General features: G+C 28.1%; 1 protein-coding gene across 1 annotated transcript; it reads right to left on the bottom strand.

The window, feature by feature from the left end:
- On the bottom strand, positions 1-8,038 carry LOC132941218 (27 kDa hemolymph protein-like). Its single transcript, XM_061009162.1, has 6 exons — positions 7,311-8,038; positions 6,915-7,138; positions 2,244-2,365; positions 1,287-1,441; positions 997-1,147; positions 1-924 (listed from the first exon to the last, which is right to left on the bottom strand). Exons 1-6 carry the CDS (start codon positions 7,348-7,350, stop codon positions 690-692), a joined length of 927 nt encoding a protein of 308 aa, XP_060865145.1. The 5' UTR covers positions 7,351-8,038; the 3' UTR covers positions 1-689.
- Between the last annotated feature and the right edge of the window lie 7,283 nt (positions 8,039-15,321).

Here is a 15,321-nt window from a genome sequence, read left to right on the forward strand (position 1 = left end):
TAAACAATAGATATTTTTTTTATTTTGGGGTTACACATATAAAATAAATAAACATAAAAAACATAAATTACAATTAAAAAAATTCTTGTACACACTTATGTTAGTGTGTACATTAAAGTTATGCTATTATCCTAAACACCAAAACTTATTGACCATAATTAATAACATAAACAATTTGAGATAAAGTAGTAGGCCATTGCAACCACCTAAATAATTAATAATAACTAATTCATGATTTTGAACACTAAATAATATTGTCACTACAAAATAATTTTAATATTGTTTTCATTAAAAAAATATATTACTTTAGATTGGTGTACTTAATTACATTTATTTTCCGATATTATTTTAATTCTTAGAAAATATTGCTTCAAAATTAAAAATCATAATATTGTTTATAACTATGTAATTTGAACACTTTTAAATTACGATTGTAGTTTGGAAAAATATATACTGGTTAAATACAATTTTTATACTATTCAAATTGATTTGTACAAGTTAACTCCGGCTACACAAATATGTAAAAAAAGGGGGGGGGCGAGTATTCTTGAATAATAACATAACTGTCTAATATTTATATTTAATATATAAATTTAGTTTGGTTTAACATAGGTCTTATTATAAATTAAGGATTTTGATTATAAGCCTTATTTAAACTGTTTAATTATTCTGTAAGTACTGCCAGTATACTAGTAAAATCCAATTCGACCTAACAGGATTGTTAAACTAGATAATGCTGTAATAGAGATCATTGCGTGTAACGAAACACCTGCAGATGTTTTCCGTACTTGAGCACTCTGAAATTTTGAGCATGGTGTTGATCGACGTACAAACTCAAACAATGACTCGATAATATTAGCGGGTGTTGGTTCTCCACATTTTGATAACTCAGCAATTACACACACTTGTAGCTCAGACATACTCCTGTGAAATAAAATAAGTAAATTCTATTAGTTCATCATTAAGCACACATTTGTCAAGGTATAAGATACATACTTGCATTGATCTTCTTCAAATTTGAATGCTGGTAAGCTAGCCAAGCTTGGTTCACCATTAGGCATGTACTTACTGAATGATGTATTTAGACAGTGTTGTATAGCTTCCTTTTTATCCATTAAACAATCTGGACCACCCTCTGAATAAAATACTAAATAAAAATAAACATACAGCATATTATTATTGTTTAAAGAAAAATAATTACTATTCAGTTATGAAATTATGATATAATTTATGTAATACATGAATAGAAGTTATTAAAAAACATTATCTCAATAACTTTATCTTACATGCTATACGATCACCCTCATCATGGCATACAAATGATAATAAAGCTTCTGTGACACTCTGAAGAATTTTCTTGCTATCTTTTTCACCTTCGTCCAAACACACATCTATGGTGGATGTGAAGTTTAAAACACAATCCTTAAAATCTGGTGACTTTCTAAAAAGAAAAAATATCAATTTATTAATTTGTATTTACTTTTAATCTAAAGACCAGACCAATGTGTAATCCACCAATAACCGATATATAATAATATTTTTATGACATTGATATGACTGGATTTATGTTTACCTATTCAATTCTTAAAATATAATTTAGTTACTATTTAGTATTTACTTATGTCCTACAAGATACTTCAAATTATGAAAATGCAGTTCAGGTAAAAATAATCAATGTAATTGTGGAAATCAAATACAAGGCCTGTAGGTATTGGGTTTGTCTTGTAATCATGACAACAAAACTGAACGACAATTTTTCATCGTACAAAAATGCGATTGACAAACAATCTTAGGAATTATAGAAAGAGAGGTAGGAATTGGTACAGTTAATCACAGCGATCAGCATCAAGTATATAATACTCTAAAAGACCCTGGATTTATACACCAAACTGTGAATCATACTGAATATTTTGTGTATCCTAATACTGGAAAGTTCATTCTCAAACAATAGAATCATTGTGGAAGTTACACAAGACCAAATACAATTTAAAATGAATAGTGCCTCTCCACTATTAAAGAAATACAGCGGCGATTGTGTCACTCAATAAAATAATAAAATATTTGTTGATTTTTCTATCAGGTTTAAAGAACACTTTTGTAGTAAAAACTTTACAAGCAACTATAAGTAGCATAATATATAAAAAAGTATTTGGTAATTTCCAGTAGATCACATGTTAGACTATGAACTTGTTGGTAGACCACACATTATACCAGTTCCTTAATCTATTTTTTTTTTTACTTACCTGCAGTATTTTTTAAATACCATATCAAGATCGCCTTTAGGTTTAGCTTCATTTATCTCTTTTTTTAGTTCTGTAACATCAACTAGAGATTTTACACAAACTTCAAAATCTTTCTTCGCCTCCTAAAAACAAAAATTAAATTATTTAAACAATTTAAGTGTATTTATATACATCAATTAAATAATAGGTAAAATGTAAATAATTGAATAATAATAAAAAAAAAAACAATTATTTGAATAAGCAAATCTTTAGAGTTATTATTATTATTATTTTATCTGAACATTTTTATTATTCCAAGATAACTTTTATAAAAATTCAATATTTTGCTAACCATAAAAAAACAAAAACTCAATCTGTTGTTTTCCTATTACCTACTGTAATTATATGTTAATATCAATTTCCTTGTATATTTTTGATATAATATAAATAACAATGTCAATAAGACAATAACTATTAACTAATAATAAGATTATATAAGTTATAAAAAAATGTACTGTTTACATAAAAAGTTAAAATTAAATGGTTTTAATGATAAGTATTAATAAACAAATACAAAATCTTATATATAAAATATTATTATCTTATATGAATCTCATGTTATATTAATAGGTATACAATTATTACTACATAGTAGATTTATAATTTTAAAGTTCAAAGTTGGAATTTTAGTCAGACAGTTTTTGTAATTTGATGTATTCATTGATAACCTTAATACGAAATAGGTATTTAAGTATTTTGAAATAAAATATATAATTACCTACCTATTAAAAATAAAAAATAATAAACAAAACCATTATTTAATATTCACATACGTCATTATATGCATAATAAATTTTATTTCGATTCTGTTAACTTTTTTGTGATACATTGTAAAATAAATCATTTAAAAAATTAACAATCAACCAATAATCTATAGTAGATAACATTTATGGTATCTACATTAAAATATTACAATTTCCTTACTCTCTGAGTGAATAGTAAAAACAAAATTTAATTTGATATTGATGATAAATGGAGCAGGAAATTGTGGTAGGTGTGTGTACCTAAATGGTGGATTATAGTACCCGGTAAAGGTTATGTAATAAATAATTATATTGTAAAAGTAATATTATACTGATTAACTCATAAAACTCATAATAATGGTTGTTAGTGGGGTCGGTTGGTCTAGGTTTGCTATGTAAAAATTAAATGATTTGCACCACTGTTGCAGATGAGTTAACCATGTTTAATTTATAACATAATATTATAAGTTCTCGTGCCAATCTCAATAAAATTTTATTATTAATCATTTTTAGTTTTTAATATTGTACATAGACAAATAATTTTATCAGTAACATTTACATACCTACCTACATTAACTGATTAAAAAATATATATCAATGCTATTTGTATTTTAATAACCATATTGTTGACATTTACATTTTCAATGTTATTGTAGTGTTTGAAAAATTACCATGAAATATAATACATTACATAATATATTTATAGGTAAAACAAAAAAATTATATAAATCATTAAATACTCATCGGCCATCGGGTATAATAATATGGCATTGATAATGGCATAATTGTATGTTTAATTTGCTTATCCAGTTTAACTGGGAGAATTGAAGGTCTATAATCAGATTTAACACAAAATACATTTTGCTCATTTAACTCTATATTACAATTTTTAATATGATAAACTCTATTCAATTATTTTTATTTACAAACTATAGATAATTTTAAAAGAAGTAATAGATATCTAAGAAGTCTTTCTAGAAATATATTGTGTTTTTATTATTGTAACATATTATTGTTGTAATGTTGTATATTGTATTATTTTATACATGTATGACATGCATTTTATAAATTACATAATACAAAATTACATAAACATAGAAATCTTAAGGATATATATAAATATAATTGACCTACCTCATTAAAATATATGTAAAATATTTGTGCAATCAGACAAAATGTAGTGATGTAAAAACACAATGTACTTTGCACTTATTAACAGGATTGTATAAATACAATATATTTTATATGTCAATTATAGTTGTAGAATATTTTATATTTGTTAGCATTTCATAGAGTTTATTAACAACTAATGCATTTCAAAAAATGCTTATTTTTCTATTGAAGCAATAAAATAGTTTGGTATAGGTTTCTATTAACCAACAGTCACGTTTAACTAAGCCAATTGGTTTCCGTTTGGTAAAAAATTACGCTTTGAATTTAATGAATACAAATTTATGAAATGGAAATTGCCTAAATAATATACAAATACCTAATTCATACAAAAATAAATATCTTGGAATAACATTAGATAAACGTCTTACCTAGAACCCACAATAAACAAAAAAAGAATCTCACTAGATAACAGAAAACGCTTTATAATCCATTATTCAAATCATCTACTCGCCTAGCACACCAAACTAAATTTTTAACGCTTTTCTCAAGCCCATATAACCAATTAAAAAATAAAAATGGTCAACATTCTAGTTGAAAGCCCTGTCTAATCATTAGCATCTTAGGTATTATGCCACATACCATACTGTCCATTCTGATCTCTATTTGTGTTAAATTCAAGAATATATTAATTGTTAAACTACCTATGTTTATGTATGAACAGAAGCATCACATATAAGAAAAGGCTAAGTATTTTTTTAACATGATGTTACCTACTGAGTTGTGTACTTTACAAACATAAAATATGTCTTGAAGCTGTATGGAATGAAATTGCATAAAAGTATACTCAAGTACCTACCTTACTATTGTGTTTTAATATCTATTTAACGGCAATAAGTAATTTTGTAAAGAGCATGATCATTGATCAGTGATCACTACGCTAAGAGTTGTCTACTAGTGTAGACAATTTATGTGTATTTACTATGTATGTTGTTAGAATGAAGGCCACAATAATTTGGGTAAAAATTGTTGAAAATCATCAAGGTCATTATAGAATGTATTTATGTCTACATGCAGCCATACAGGTATAATATAACATTGTTATTTTAGATTATGAGCTGTGCAATGAACGTAAGTATTGGTTTTACAATAAAGTAAAAATATAAAGACTTTACTTATTTTATTGTAATTCAATAATCATTAATCGAAAGAAATTGTTTTAAATTATTATTTTCTATATACAGCTAATTTTTTAGAATTTTAAGCTGTACTTACGTTGGTATTGACTTATAAGTTAGGTTAGTAGAATAATATATGATATAATATTAGTACATTACAATAACTAAAATATAATAAAGGTAGGCATGTACCCACCGTATTACTAAGAGTAATATTAATAAATTATAAAATATTCTTAGAAGTAGATTCTGACTCACATCTCGGCTCGGAATAGTTTTTTTTTTTTACACAATGACTAGGTACAAATGAAACCTATTAATTAGTAAATAGCAAAGCAATTTCCTTGGTACCTATATATCTTTATATTAGTTGTTTTTAGAAGAAAATTTAACCTGTAGTTGGTACATTGGGGTAAAAATTGTTTTTCTTTGTTTAAAGCTTGAAAATGTAATACAAGGTTCCTCATAAGTTGTTATTACACATAATTAAAAATATTAAAGATAAGAAGGTACAAGGGCACAATATTATTTGTGGGGACTTGAAACTTGTATACATATCATTATATTTTATAGACATCATTACATTTTTAAATGCAATTTTTTTACCAACAATTAATTCAACTAACTCATTATTACTTACTAATAGAAAAATAGCTTACTTTATTTTCTCATGTGTAATGCTATTATATCATTGAATTCAAATCTAGCACACACATTACAGTGATTTACTCTATGTTGATTAACAAGGTATACTAAACACCTACTGTACAGCAGAGCGGTTACCTACTTTCCCCTTTTTTATGTTTAAAAATATTAACAATAAACTAAATATAACATTAATATCTGATTGAAAATAATAGGAAGGTATATTAAAAAATTAAGTACTTTCCAACATTTAAAGTCCTATTGAATCCAACTATTTTTTACTCTTTAGTAGGTAAGTATCCTTTAATGTTAGTGCCTAGTAAATAATTATATTTGTATTTTATTAATTTCTACATATTTGTAGAAGCAGTTGTGTTAGGTTTTCATAAATTTACATAGGTACATATATTATATGCAATAGGTTATAAGGTTATCGTATTATACAGGATGGTCATTAAACTTTAATATCTACATTTTAAACAAAATAAGAATTAATTTAATTTAAAACATTTAAAAAAGGTTTATACCTATAACTTATATTATTGAGATTTTTTTTATGAAAGACTCAATCAAATCATTAATTTGGATATATATATTACAAGGGTTATCAAGTTATAAATTAAAATTTAGTTTAGGTGAGATAATACAGTTTCTTAAGTCAAAATGAATAAAAAAAAACTATTTAAGTTAGCCTAACCTAATCTACCTACTTAAATATATTTTCATTAGTTTTAATAAGAACGATGTATATTTTTAATAATAGTTAATATTCTGGTTATTTCCAGTTATTTCTTTACCATATGGCCTTAAATATAGCAGTTTGTGTCATTTTTACCACATTATATTCAAGTGCGGTTTGTAGACTAAATTTTAGTATAGGCAACAGTACAATTATAATTAGGTCCTAACCTTTCAATGTTTTTAATTTATCAAACGGATTGAACTAAACGACTTACCACAGTCAATTCATAAGAGTTGTTGGCTTGGCTATTTTTTGAACATTTATCTTTCAACACTCTTTCACCTTCGTCTAAGGCCGGTATAGATTCATTGAGCTGATCGATATTGGGCAAACCAGACGCAAACGGGCCAAACTTCTTTTTCACAGTGTCTTGTAAATCATTCAAATCTGTATCCCCTTCGATTCCACTAACGCCCCAGTTAACGTTATTGCCAATAACTAAAACATACAAACGCATATTATACGGATTGGCATAATACAATGGGAATATTAGAAAGAGAGTAGGCACAATATTATATAATATACGTATGTGTGTATAGCCATATAGGTAACTATATGAACATACTGTCCATGACAATAAGGCGCAAAGACGCGAATTCAGAACACTCACCCAGACAGACAAATAACAGCGGCAAAACGAATCTGTTCATGTTTGTTCAGCGGCGACCAACGATCAAAATGGTAAAATATTGTGTTTATTCGAAAAACTTGCGACGGTGGCTGCGATACACTTGCATAATACAATGAGGAATCGGATAGAGAAACTGTGTGGCGATGACGAAATGCGAAAGCGGACGTGAACGAAACGAGCGACGGAGGTTACGGCGAGACGTCTGCTTAGGTACTACTGCTGAGCGTTCAGCGTTGTTCGCGACTGCAACGACCGACGGATGAGTGGAGTGACTCAACACGGCCAATGGGCAATGGCTATTATTCTACAATCTACGAGAACTGTGTAGTGTTCAGTGTAGAGCCGCAGAGGGAAAGGACACGGACGGCTACGGTGGTCGAATGGAAAGCTACGGGGAAAAAATATGTTTAATATAATACGTATGTATACGAAACCGCAATATTATTATTATTATTCCAACAATAATCACAAGGTGAACCGGAAACCACCGTCTCCGCCGATAATAAACCGACTCGTGTGCGTAAAAAAGGTTCCTCGAGGTGGGGGTCACCGACGGTGTGGTATAATAAACGCTATTAAATAGGAGAAAATGAGAAAAACGTTATTGCAGGTACCTAATACCTATTTCGCGAACGTAATCCGGAAATCGGAATTATTATTATTTATTATTGTTATTACTTAATAGCAGTTAATACTCATTTTTCAATTATTATTTAATTATTGCTTACTGTGCTTAGTGTTGTAAGGAAAAATAAAATCAACAACCATCAATCGTGATAAAGCACGTAATCAAGTTAAGATTACTAAATTAATTTATTCATAGGACCTTATACTTTACCATGTCAACAATGTTGAACAATTTTATAATAGGTTTAAACGACTGATAAGTTCGATGAGTGATAAGAATTATTATAGTATGATTCTGATACTCTGAATTCTGATGTGCACATCAGTTTAGTTGTAACTTGTAATTGTGACCTGTGGACTGTGGTGATGAAATATAAATACATTAAAATAATGAGTACATCGTCAGGTACATATTATTATCAATTTATAATAACATATTAACATTCAACAGATTATTGAACAATGTTACATGTTAGGTACATGACACATGTGTTGTCACTTGTCAGTGTTAACTGTTAATTTATATAATATTATTATACCTACACATTCGTGATTTGTCGTTCACCACTATCATTGATATTTGATTGGAACCTATTTAATCGGTGACCAAGTTAGTTGAAAATTGTGAAAACACATATTATATTATTATGTATAGTCGTATCCGATAGCGGATATCCGTTATCCAGCATCCAGGGACCAGGATTAGCGAATTCCAAATTACCAAATTCTAATGCCCAGATAATGCACTAAACCGTCTAAACCTTTACCTTTATTAAGGTATTTTTTAATTGTAAGCTATTTTAACTGTTTTTTAGACAACCCATAATATGTTGTACTTTTAATGTTCGTTTTATTAGAATTTATCTTCAATTAATGATTGATTTATGTAATTTGAATGTACTTATAGTACCACCATAATAATTTTAGTTTTGTGTAGCAACGTTGATAAACTTTAAATAATTGCTGATTAGCCGACGCTAATAAAGACTAAGTTGTGAAGACAATGATCATTGCCCATTGGTACTATGATATTGTTGCTTCCGAATTATACTAAGAAGTAAAAACTCAATAATTTCGTAATGTAGGTACTGTAGTACTGTGCAAGGTGCAAGGTACTTAGGTACAGGCTACAGAAAGGTTATTAGGTAGGTCCACCTAATATATAAACAAGATTGATCTATCTAAAGATACATAATAATACTATATTAAAATGCATTTGATTTCCCTTCAATAGGAAAATATTCAACAATGTGGTTACTTGTTTCGATACATAATATTTTATTAATGTGAGTATAATGTATTTATTATATTATGCTAACGTGACTGATGTGCACGCGCACAGTGCCGACTCAAGAATTTGCGGGGCCTGGTGCGAAATAATTTTTTTATATGAAAGGGTTCTCTTCCTAAACACTTGAAATAAAATATATAAAATGGCTACTGGCTCATAGTTCGGATAATACTAGGGCCCCTTGATAATGGTTTAAATAAAATTGTTTAATGAATAAATTGCATGAATTTGTTAAACTTATACTGGATTACCTATTGGTTACAGTGGCGTATTTAGGTTTTTGTCAGGGGGGGGGGGGGTATGATTTTATCCAGTAGCCCCGATTTTAAAGCTAGAGGCCTCATGTTAGGACTCCGAAAAATGTTGCACATTATATTATATTACAGCCTATGGGGGATTGATCCCCCAGTTCCTCCCCCCGTAAATACACCACTAATTGGTTATTACTCACAAGTTATTAGTTTTCAAACTAACCGTACTTCGATGTTTATAAGTATAGGGCGTCACACCTAATAACCTTAGATTATACATATACAATATGAATACTACCACTACGTATTATAATACTACATAAGGCGGGGCTTGGTGCCGAGGCACACCTCGACACCCCCTTGAACCGGCTCTGGATGCGCATACGTAATAATACGTATATGGTATATTGGTAATTGGTATATATCTAATATAAATCTACATTCCTATATATACAGTATATTATACTAATAGTATAAAATAAGTAGGTATTGAGGTACCTACACTATGTTAAATAATATTTTATATTACACTGGTGCCTGGCCGCCCCCCTAAATGTATCAAAATTGACCACCCGGGGAAAATGTCCCCATGGCTCTACTTAATGTGGCCTGTATGCGCAATATCCATAAGCACGATGCAGAGAAGATTTTAATATAATATCTATAAGTTAATAGGGTCACAGGGGCCTATATATCGTGTTTTTGTTTTTTGCATTAACGCAGGTTGTAAGTAAATTAGGTATTATTAGTATTAGCTATAGCCTGTAAGTAAGCGTTTCTGAGATGTCACCACTGCAGCATGGAATAATATCTTAATAGGTTAGGTTATAGTAGGTCAGGTACCTGATATTATGACCATGGTCTATGATGCTAACGCAAGGTCACGATAGCCGTTAGACAGGGTAATGTCCACTATTTTTTTTTTTATATAAGGTTAACTACTTAATCTATTTTATTATTTTACTAATTCAGTAAAGTAAAACAAGTAACGATCCACGATTAGCGCCTGACGAGTGACGACCGTAGACACAATATTACTTAAATACTCATGGATGATATAGGTACCTATAGTTAATTAATATATACCTATGTAATATTCTAACATATTGCACCGTGAATTGGAAGTTGGCACAATATGGAGGTTAGGTAACATAGGGAGGTACGTGGAGTACCTAGGTACTAACTAGCAACTGCTAAGCAACTTACTAGTATTCTCTACACTCCATATAGTTTAATTTTAGCAATCCGGGCCGCTCGCTCAAAGTATTAAACATTATTTTAATTTATCTATTATTATTATCACTATAGAGTATGGCACTACTGTATTGGTCTTATAATTAAAATACTTTCTACGAAAGTTATAAGAAAGCACGCTAGGAAAATACAAAAATAGTGAAATATGAATTAATATATCCAGTACCTATTCCAATGATAGGTGAATACTGAATACTTACCTACTTACAGTTTTTTTAATTTTAAAGCAATTAAATGAGTATTAATCGAAGACATTTGAAAAATTCAAATGTTGCTTAAATTTCCATTTTATATTCAAAATATTTTGATTATATTTTTAAGCTTTTTATATATGCATTTGACATTTTCGATTTTTTTTAGTTTTTTTTTTTTAAAGTGATAAAAATATAATGCTTAGTTTAAAAACTTGAAACATACAACTAATATAACAAGATGTCAACATCCCATATAAGTTGCCTCTTAAGTAATTTAAAAATATTAAAAATAAATAAGCATGATTTTGTTTATCAGTATGTATATTCGTCAATAATATGAAACTGCAAATATTTTGTATTAGAGGGTATCCACACTGGTGGGCCTCCCCCTTCACGCTATTTCATGTTATGTACCTATATTAGCTATACAATTTACTTATTGTATTGTATATAAATATTACAGATTGTAAATACCTACTCTATTTTTACCTAATAAAAAAAAAATAAAAATATTTTGTAGTTAAAAATTTTAAAAATGGTTAGTTTAAATAGCTATGGATTAGAAATTGAATACATGGTTACTCTTAAGTCTTCCTTACTGAAAACTAAAAATCTAACAAATATACCGTCACATTTTTTTATATAGATATTTGAAGTTCAAATTTTGACTAAATTTGATATTCATACGCAATAAGAATAACGGTTTTAGTTATTTTGTTGAAATTCAAGAAGAATAGAAATGTCTACGTACGTATATTATCATATTTAACTAGGTATGTGCTATGTACAATGACATTTTTTAATTTTTTAATTTGAAATACACGTCCGAAGCCTGAAGTAATTTAGTACAGAAAAATAAAAATACTTAAAAAAAAGGTGGATAAGTGGATGTCGCTCTGCTGTACGGTAGGTTACAAGTGGGTCACTGTAATGTATGGTGTTAAATTTGAATTCAATGATATAATATCATTGTATAAGAAAAACGATTCTGAGCGAAAACGGTCAGTCAGCCTATGATTTTACCAAGTATATTTGATGATATTATTGTGAATAAAGTAATTTATATATAACCTATTTACTCGGAGCCTTGTTTTAAATTTTCAATCTTTAGCCATAAAAGTTAAACATTTTATACATTTTTAACCACAAAATAATTAATAAATTATAAATTTGATAAATGTTGTCAAAATTTGAACTTTAAATGCTTATAAAAAAAAATTGTGCAAATGTATTTTTAATATTTTTCAACTGCTATTAAAACGATATATCAGGAGTCTAATATTATATTTTCACGCTTTTTTACCCAACAAATAAAAATTTATTGATATTTATAGAAAAAAAAACTAAAAAAATTGAAAACTGACAATGTCCGTAAACAGCTCAAATAGAGTCAAAATATTTTCAAAATTGTATGGTGTATAGAAAATGCTAATATAAACATTCAGTGAAATTTTCAAGTATCTACAGTCATTCGTTTTTTAATTACAATAAAATAAAAAAATCGTTACATGAGAAATCGAGTAAATATCAAATGTTGTAAAAATATAAATTTCAGACGCTCATAAAAATTTAATTTAAGTTTCTTCTAGACATTTTTTTTTTGATAAAGGTAGACAAACTTATGAGTAATCTTATATTACATTTTCAAATCTTAGATTTAAAAAGAAAAATTTTTATGAATTCTCATCAAAATAATTTGCTATTTTTCGTGATTTTTCCGTATTTTGTCAAAATTTGAACTTTAAATGCTTATAATTAAAAACTGTGACTAAGGATTTTTAATTTTTTTCATCTGCCTTTGAAACAATAAACTAGGAGCCTTCTATTAAATTTTCAAGCTTTTTTACTCAATAGATAAAATTTTATTGATATTTATAGAAAAAAAAACTAAAAAAATTGAAAACTGACAATGGCTGTAAACAGCTCAAAAAGAGTCAAAATATTTGGAAAATTTTATGGTGTATAGAAAATGCTAATATAAACAACCAGTGAAAATTTCATGCATCTACGGTCATTTGTTTTAGAGTTACACCAATAACCAAAATCGATTTTGTTAAAAATCGATTTTGCGTAAAAATTCCCGTTTTTCCTTAATTTTTCTTTTGTTTTTCACATCGCTTTTGAAAACTACTGGGAAATTAAAATTTTGACCTCCCCAATGCACCAACGATATTCACTTTCCCATCGAACAAGATACTGAAGTCGAAAATCGAAGCATTATTTCGACTACTTATCGTGTACACAGACACAAAAATAAAAAAATAAAAAAAAAAAAAAATAAAAAAAAAAACACACATCATTGTAAAATCAATACATTCATCGTTTCACTCAGAATCTAAAATTTGACAATAAAAATACATAGATGACAGAAATTTACGACAAATGAATCTGTTAGCGCACTAATATTATAACTTATAAGTTAGTATAGAATATTTTAAATAAAAAATAGTTATAATAATATATATACTAATTGGTATCGCTCTAAGCTATTTGAGAGGAATGAAATACATCAATATTTTTTATAGGTTATTATAGGAAACTAGTGCTCCATTAGCAGAGGAAAAAAAGCCTACATTTAGATTAATTTTAACTTATAAGTTATTTCCGATTTAAGCCGTATGCCTAATATCAAAATAAATTACTAAATAATAGCTACATGAATAATTTAAAGTACACTTCGTGGCATACATGCTGACAACGTCTACGCGACGTACCTAAGACCTAACCATAAAGTATACTTACACTTTGTGAATGAAATTTTTAAATATTATTTTTATGGATCATATCTGGGCACCTGTATACAATATACATTGTTCATTAAACAGGACGTTAAGGTTTTTATAAAATTGTTATTTCTGTGTATATTTTATATTCTAATTTGTTTAGTCTAAAATACAAATTATGTATCATGTATTCATGTCTGCATGTATGCAGTAGGTACAACAATATTTTCAAGGGTAAATTAATATTACTGTTTAGTGTTTATTACATGCTAGGGTGTCGTCAAGTAAGTCGACCTATATGACTATAATTATAATTATGGTGGCCACTGCTGGGCGTCCGATCGACTAGGTATATTATATACATGGGACTACAGTGTAGTTACTACATACTAGTATAGGTACATAAACAATATAATTGTTCCTCTGACCTATAACTTGACGGTGTTTCTAAACTGTTGTTTATTACCATGTTTCATAACCCGTTAAACATTTGGTATTGTTATGTACAATTGTCATTTGTCTTCCCACTTTAGATATTTTTTCCCAACAGGCGTTAATGCACTATATTGATTATTGTAACATTTGTAACTATTAACTCATAATATATAGGCTATATTAATGAGGAAGTCATTGTCAGTGCCGCAACCACCGCAGGGGCAGACGGGGCAATGCTCCTGCAGAAAGCCGCTAATCGTTGGCTCAGGGGGCCCCGCACCTATTTTAAATTTTTAAATCAAATTAAATATATGGAATAAAAATATTTATTTTTATGGTTTATTATGCTATTTAATTTGCTGTTGAAGAACGGGGCACCAATTTATCCATAATAATATCTATATTTATCTATAAATGGTCACTGGTCACTGGGTAATGGGCCATCACATAATATTTTTAGGCTTTTAAAAAAAAAACTATATACTTAGACCTCAGGACCCCATACATTGACTTTGTCCGGGGCCCCAAAAATCCTAATTGCGGCACTGGTCACTGTATTAATTTAATGCGTTGACTCCAAAAACCGCACACTTTTAATAAAATACAGGACAGAACCGCACACTTTTGGTAGGTTAAAACCGTACACATTTAATAGGTTAAAACCGCACAATTTTAAAAATTGTCGTATCCAAAAACCGCACAGTTATGATTTTGACCCCAAAAAGGTCGATAAACAAAAAACGCATATTTATATGACGTATAATTAATTATTTGTTCTCATTATTCTCACAGTTCATCAAAAAAAATGTATACATTTAAACATTTTAAATATCAATTTAAAAAAAATGTCAATTAAAAATGTATATATTCAATAATTTAAAATTAAATAATTAAAAAAAAATGTAAAACGAAAAATGTATATAGGAATATTCAAAAATTTTAAATATTAATTTAAAAAATAATTAAAACTTTCAAAGTTTGATTGGCTGAAGCCGACTGCCAACGTTTTTTAAAAACTTTATACGATGTCCGTCACGTAAAAATTCTTCCCAAAATTGAAACAATAGTACATATAGTACATATCATATAATCTTATCTTTTCACTATTTTCACTAAAAATAGTGTGCGGTTTTAACCTACTATAAATGTACGGTAATTTATTATACAATGACCGATAAGCTGTGCGGTTTTTGGCTATCGACCTTTTTAGGGCTA

The sequence above is a fragment of the Metopolophium dirhodum genome, chromosome 3 (assembly GCF_019925205.1).
Source record: "Metopolophium dirhodum isolate CAU chromosome 3, ASM1992520v1, whole genome shotgun sequence".
NCBI classification, from domain to species: Eukaryota; Metazoa; Arthropoda; class Insecta; order Hemiptera; family Aphididae; genus Metopolophium; species Metopolophium dirhodum.

Coding starts and splice junctions, on each gene's coding strand:
- LOC132941218 (XM_061009162.1), bottom strand. CDS start 7,350: ATGAACAGATTCGTTTTGCCGCTGTTATTTGTCTGTCTGG. Junction 7,139..7,310: donor GCTGTTATTTGTCTGTCTGG/GTGAGTGTTCTG, acceptor TGTATGTTTTAG/TTATTGGCAATAACGTTAAC. Junction 925..996: donor TTTGAAGAAGATCAATGCAA/GTATGTATCTTA, acceptor TTTATTTCACAG/GAGTATGTCTGAGCTACAAG.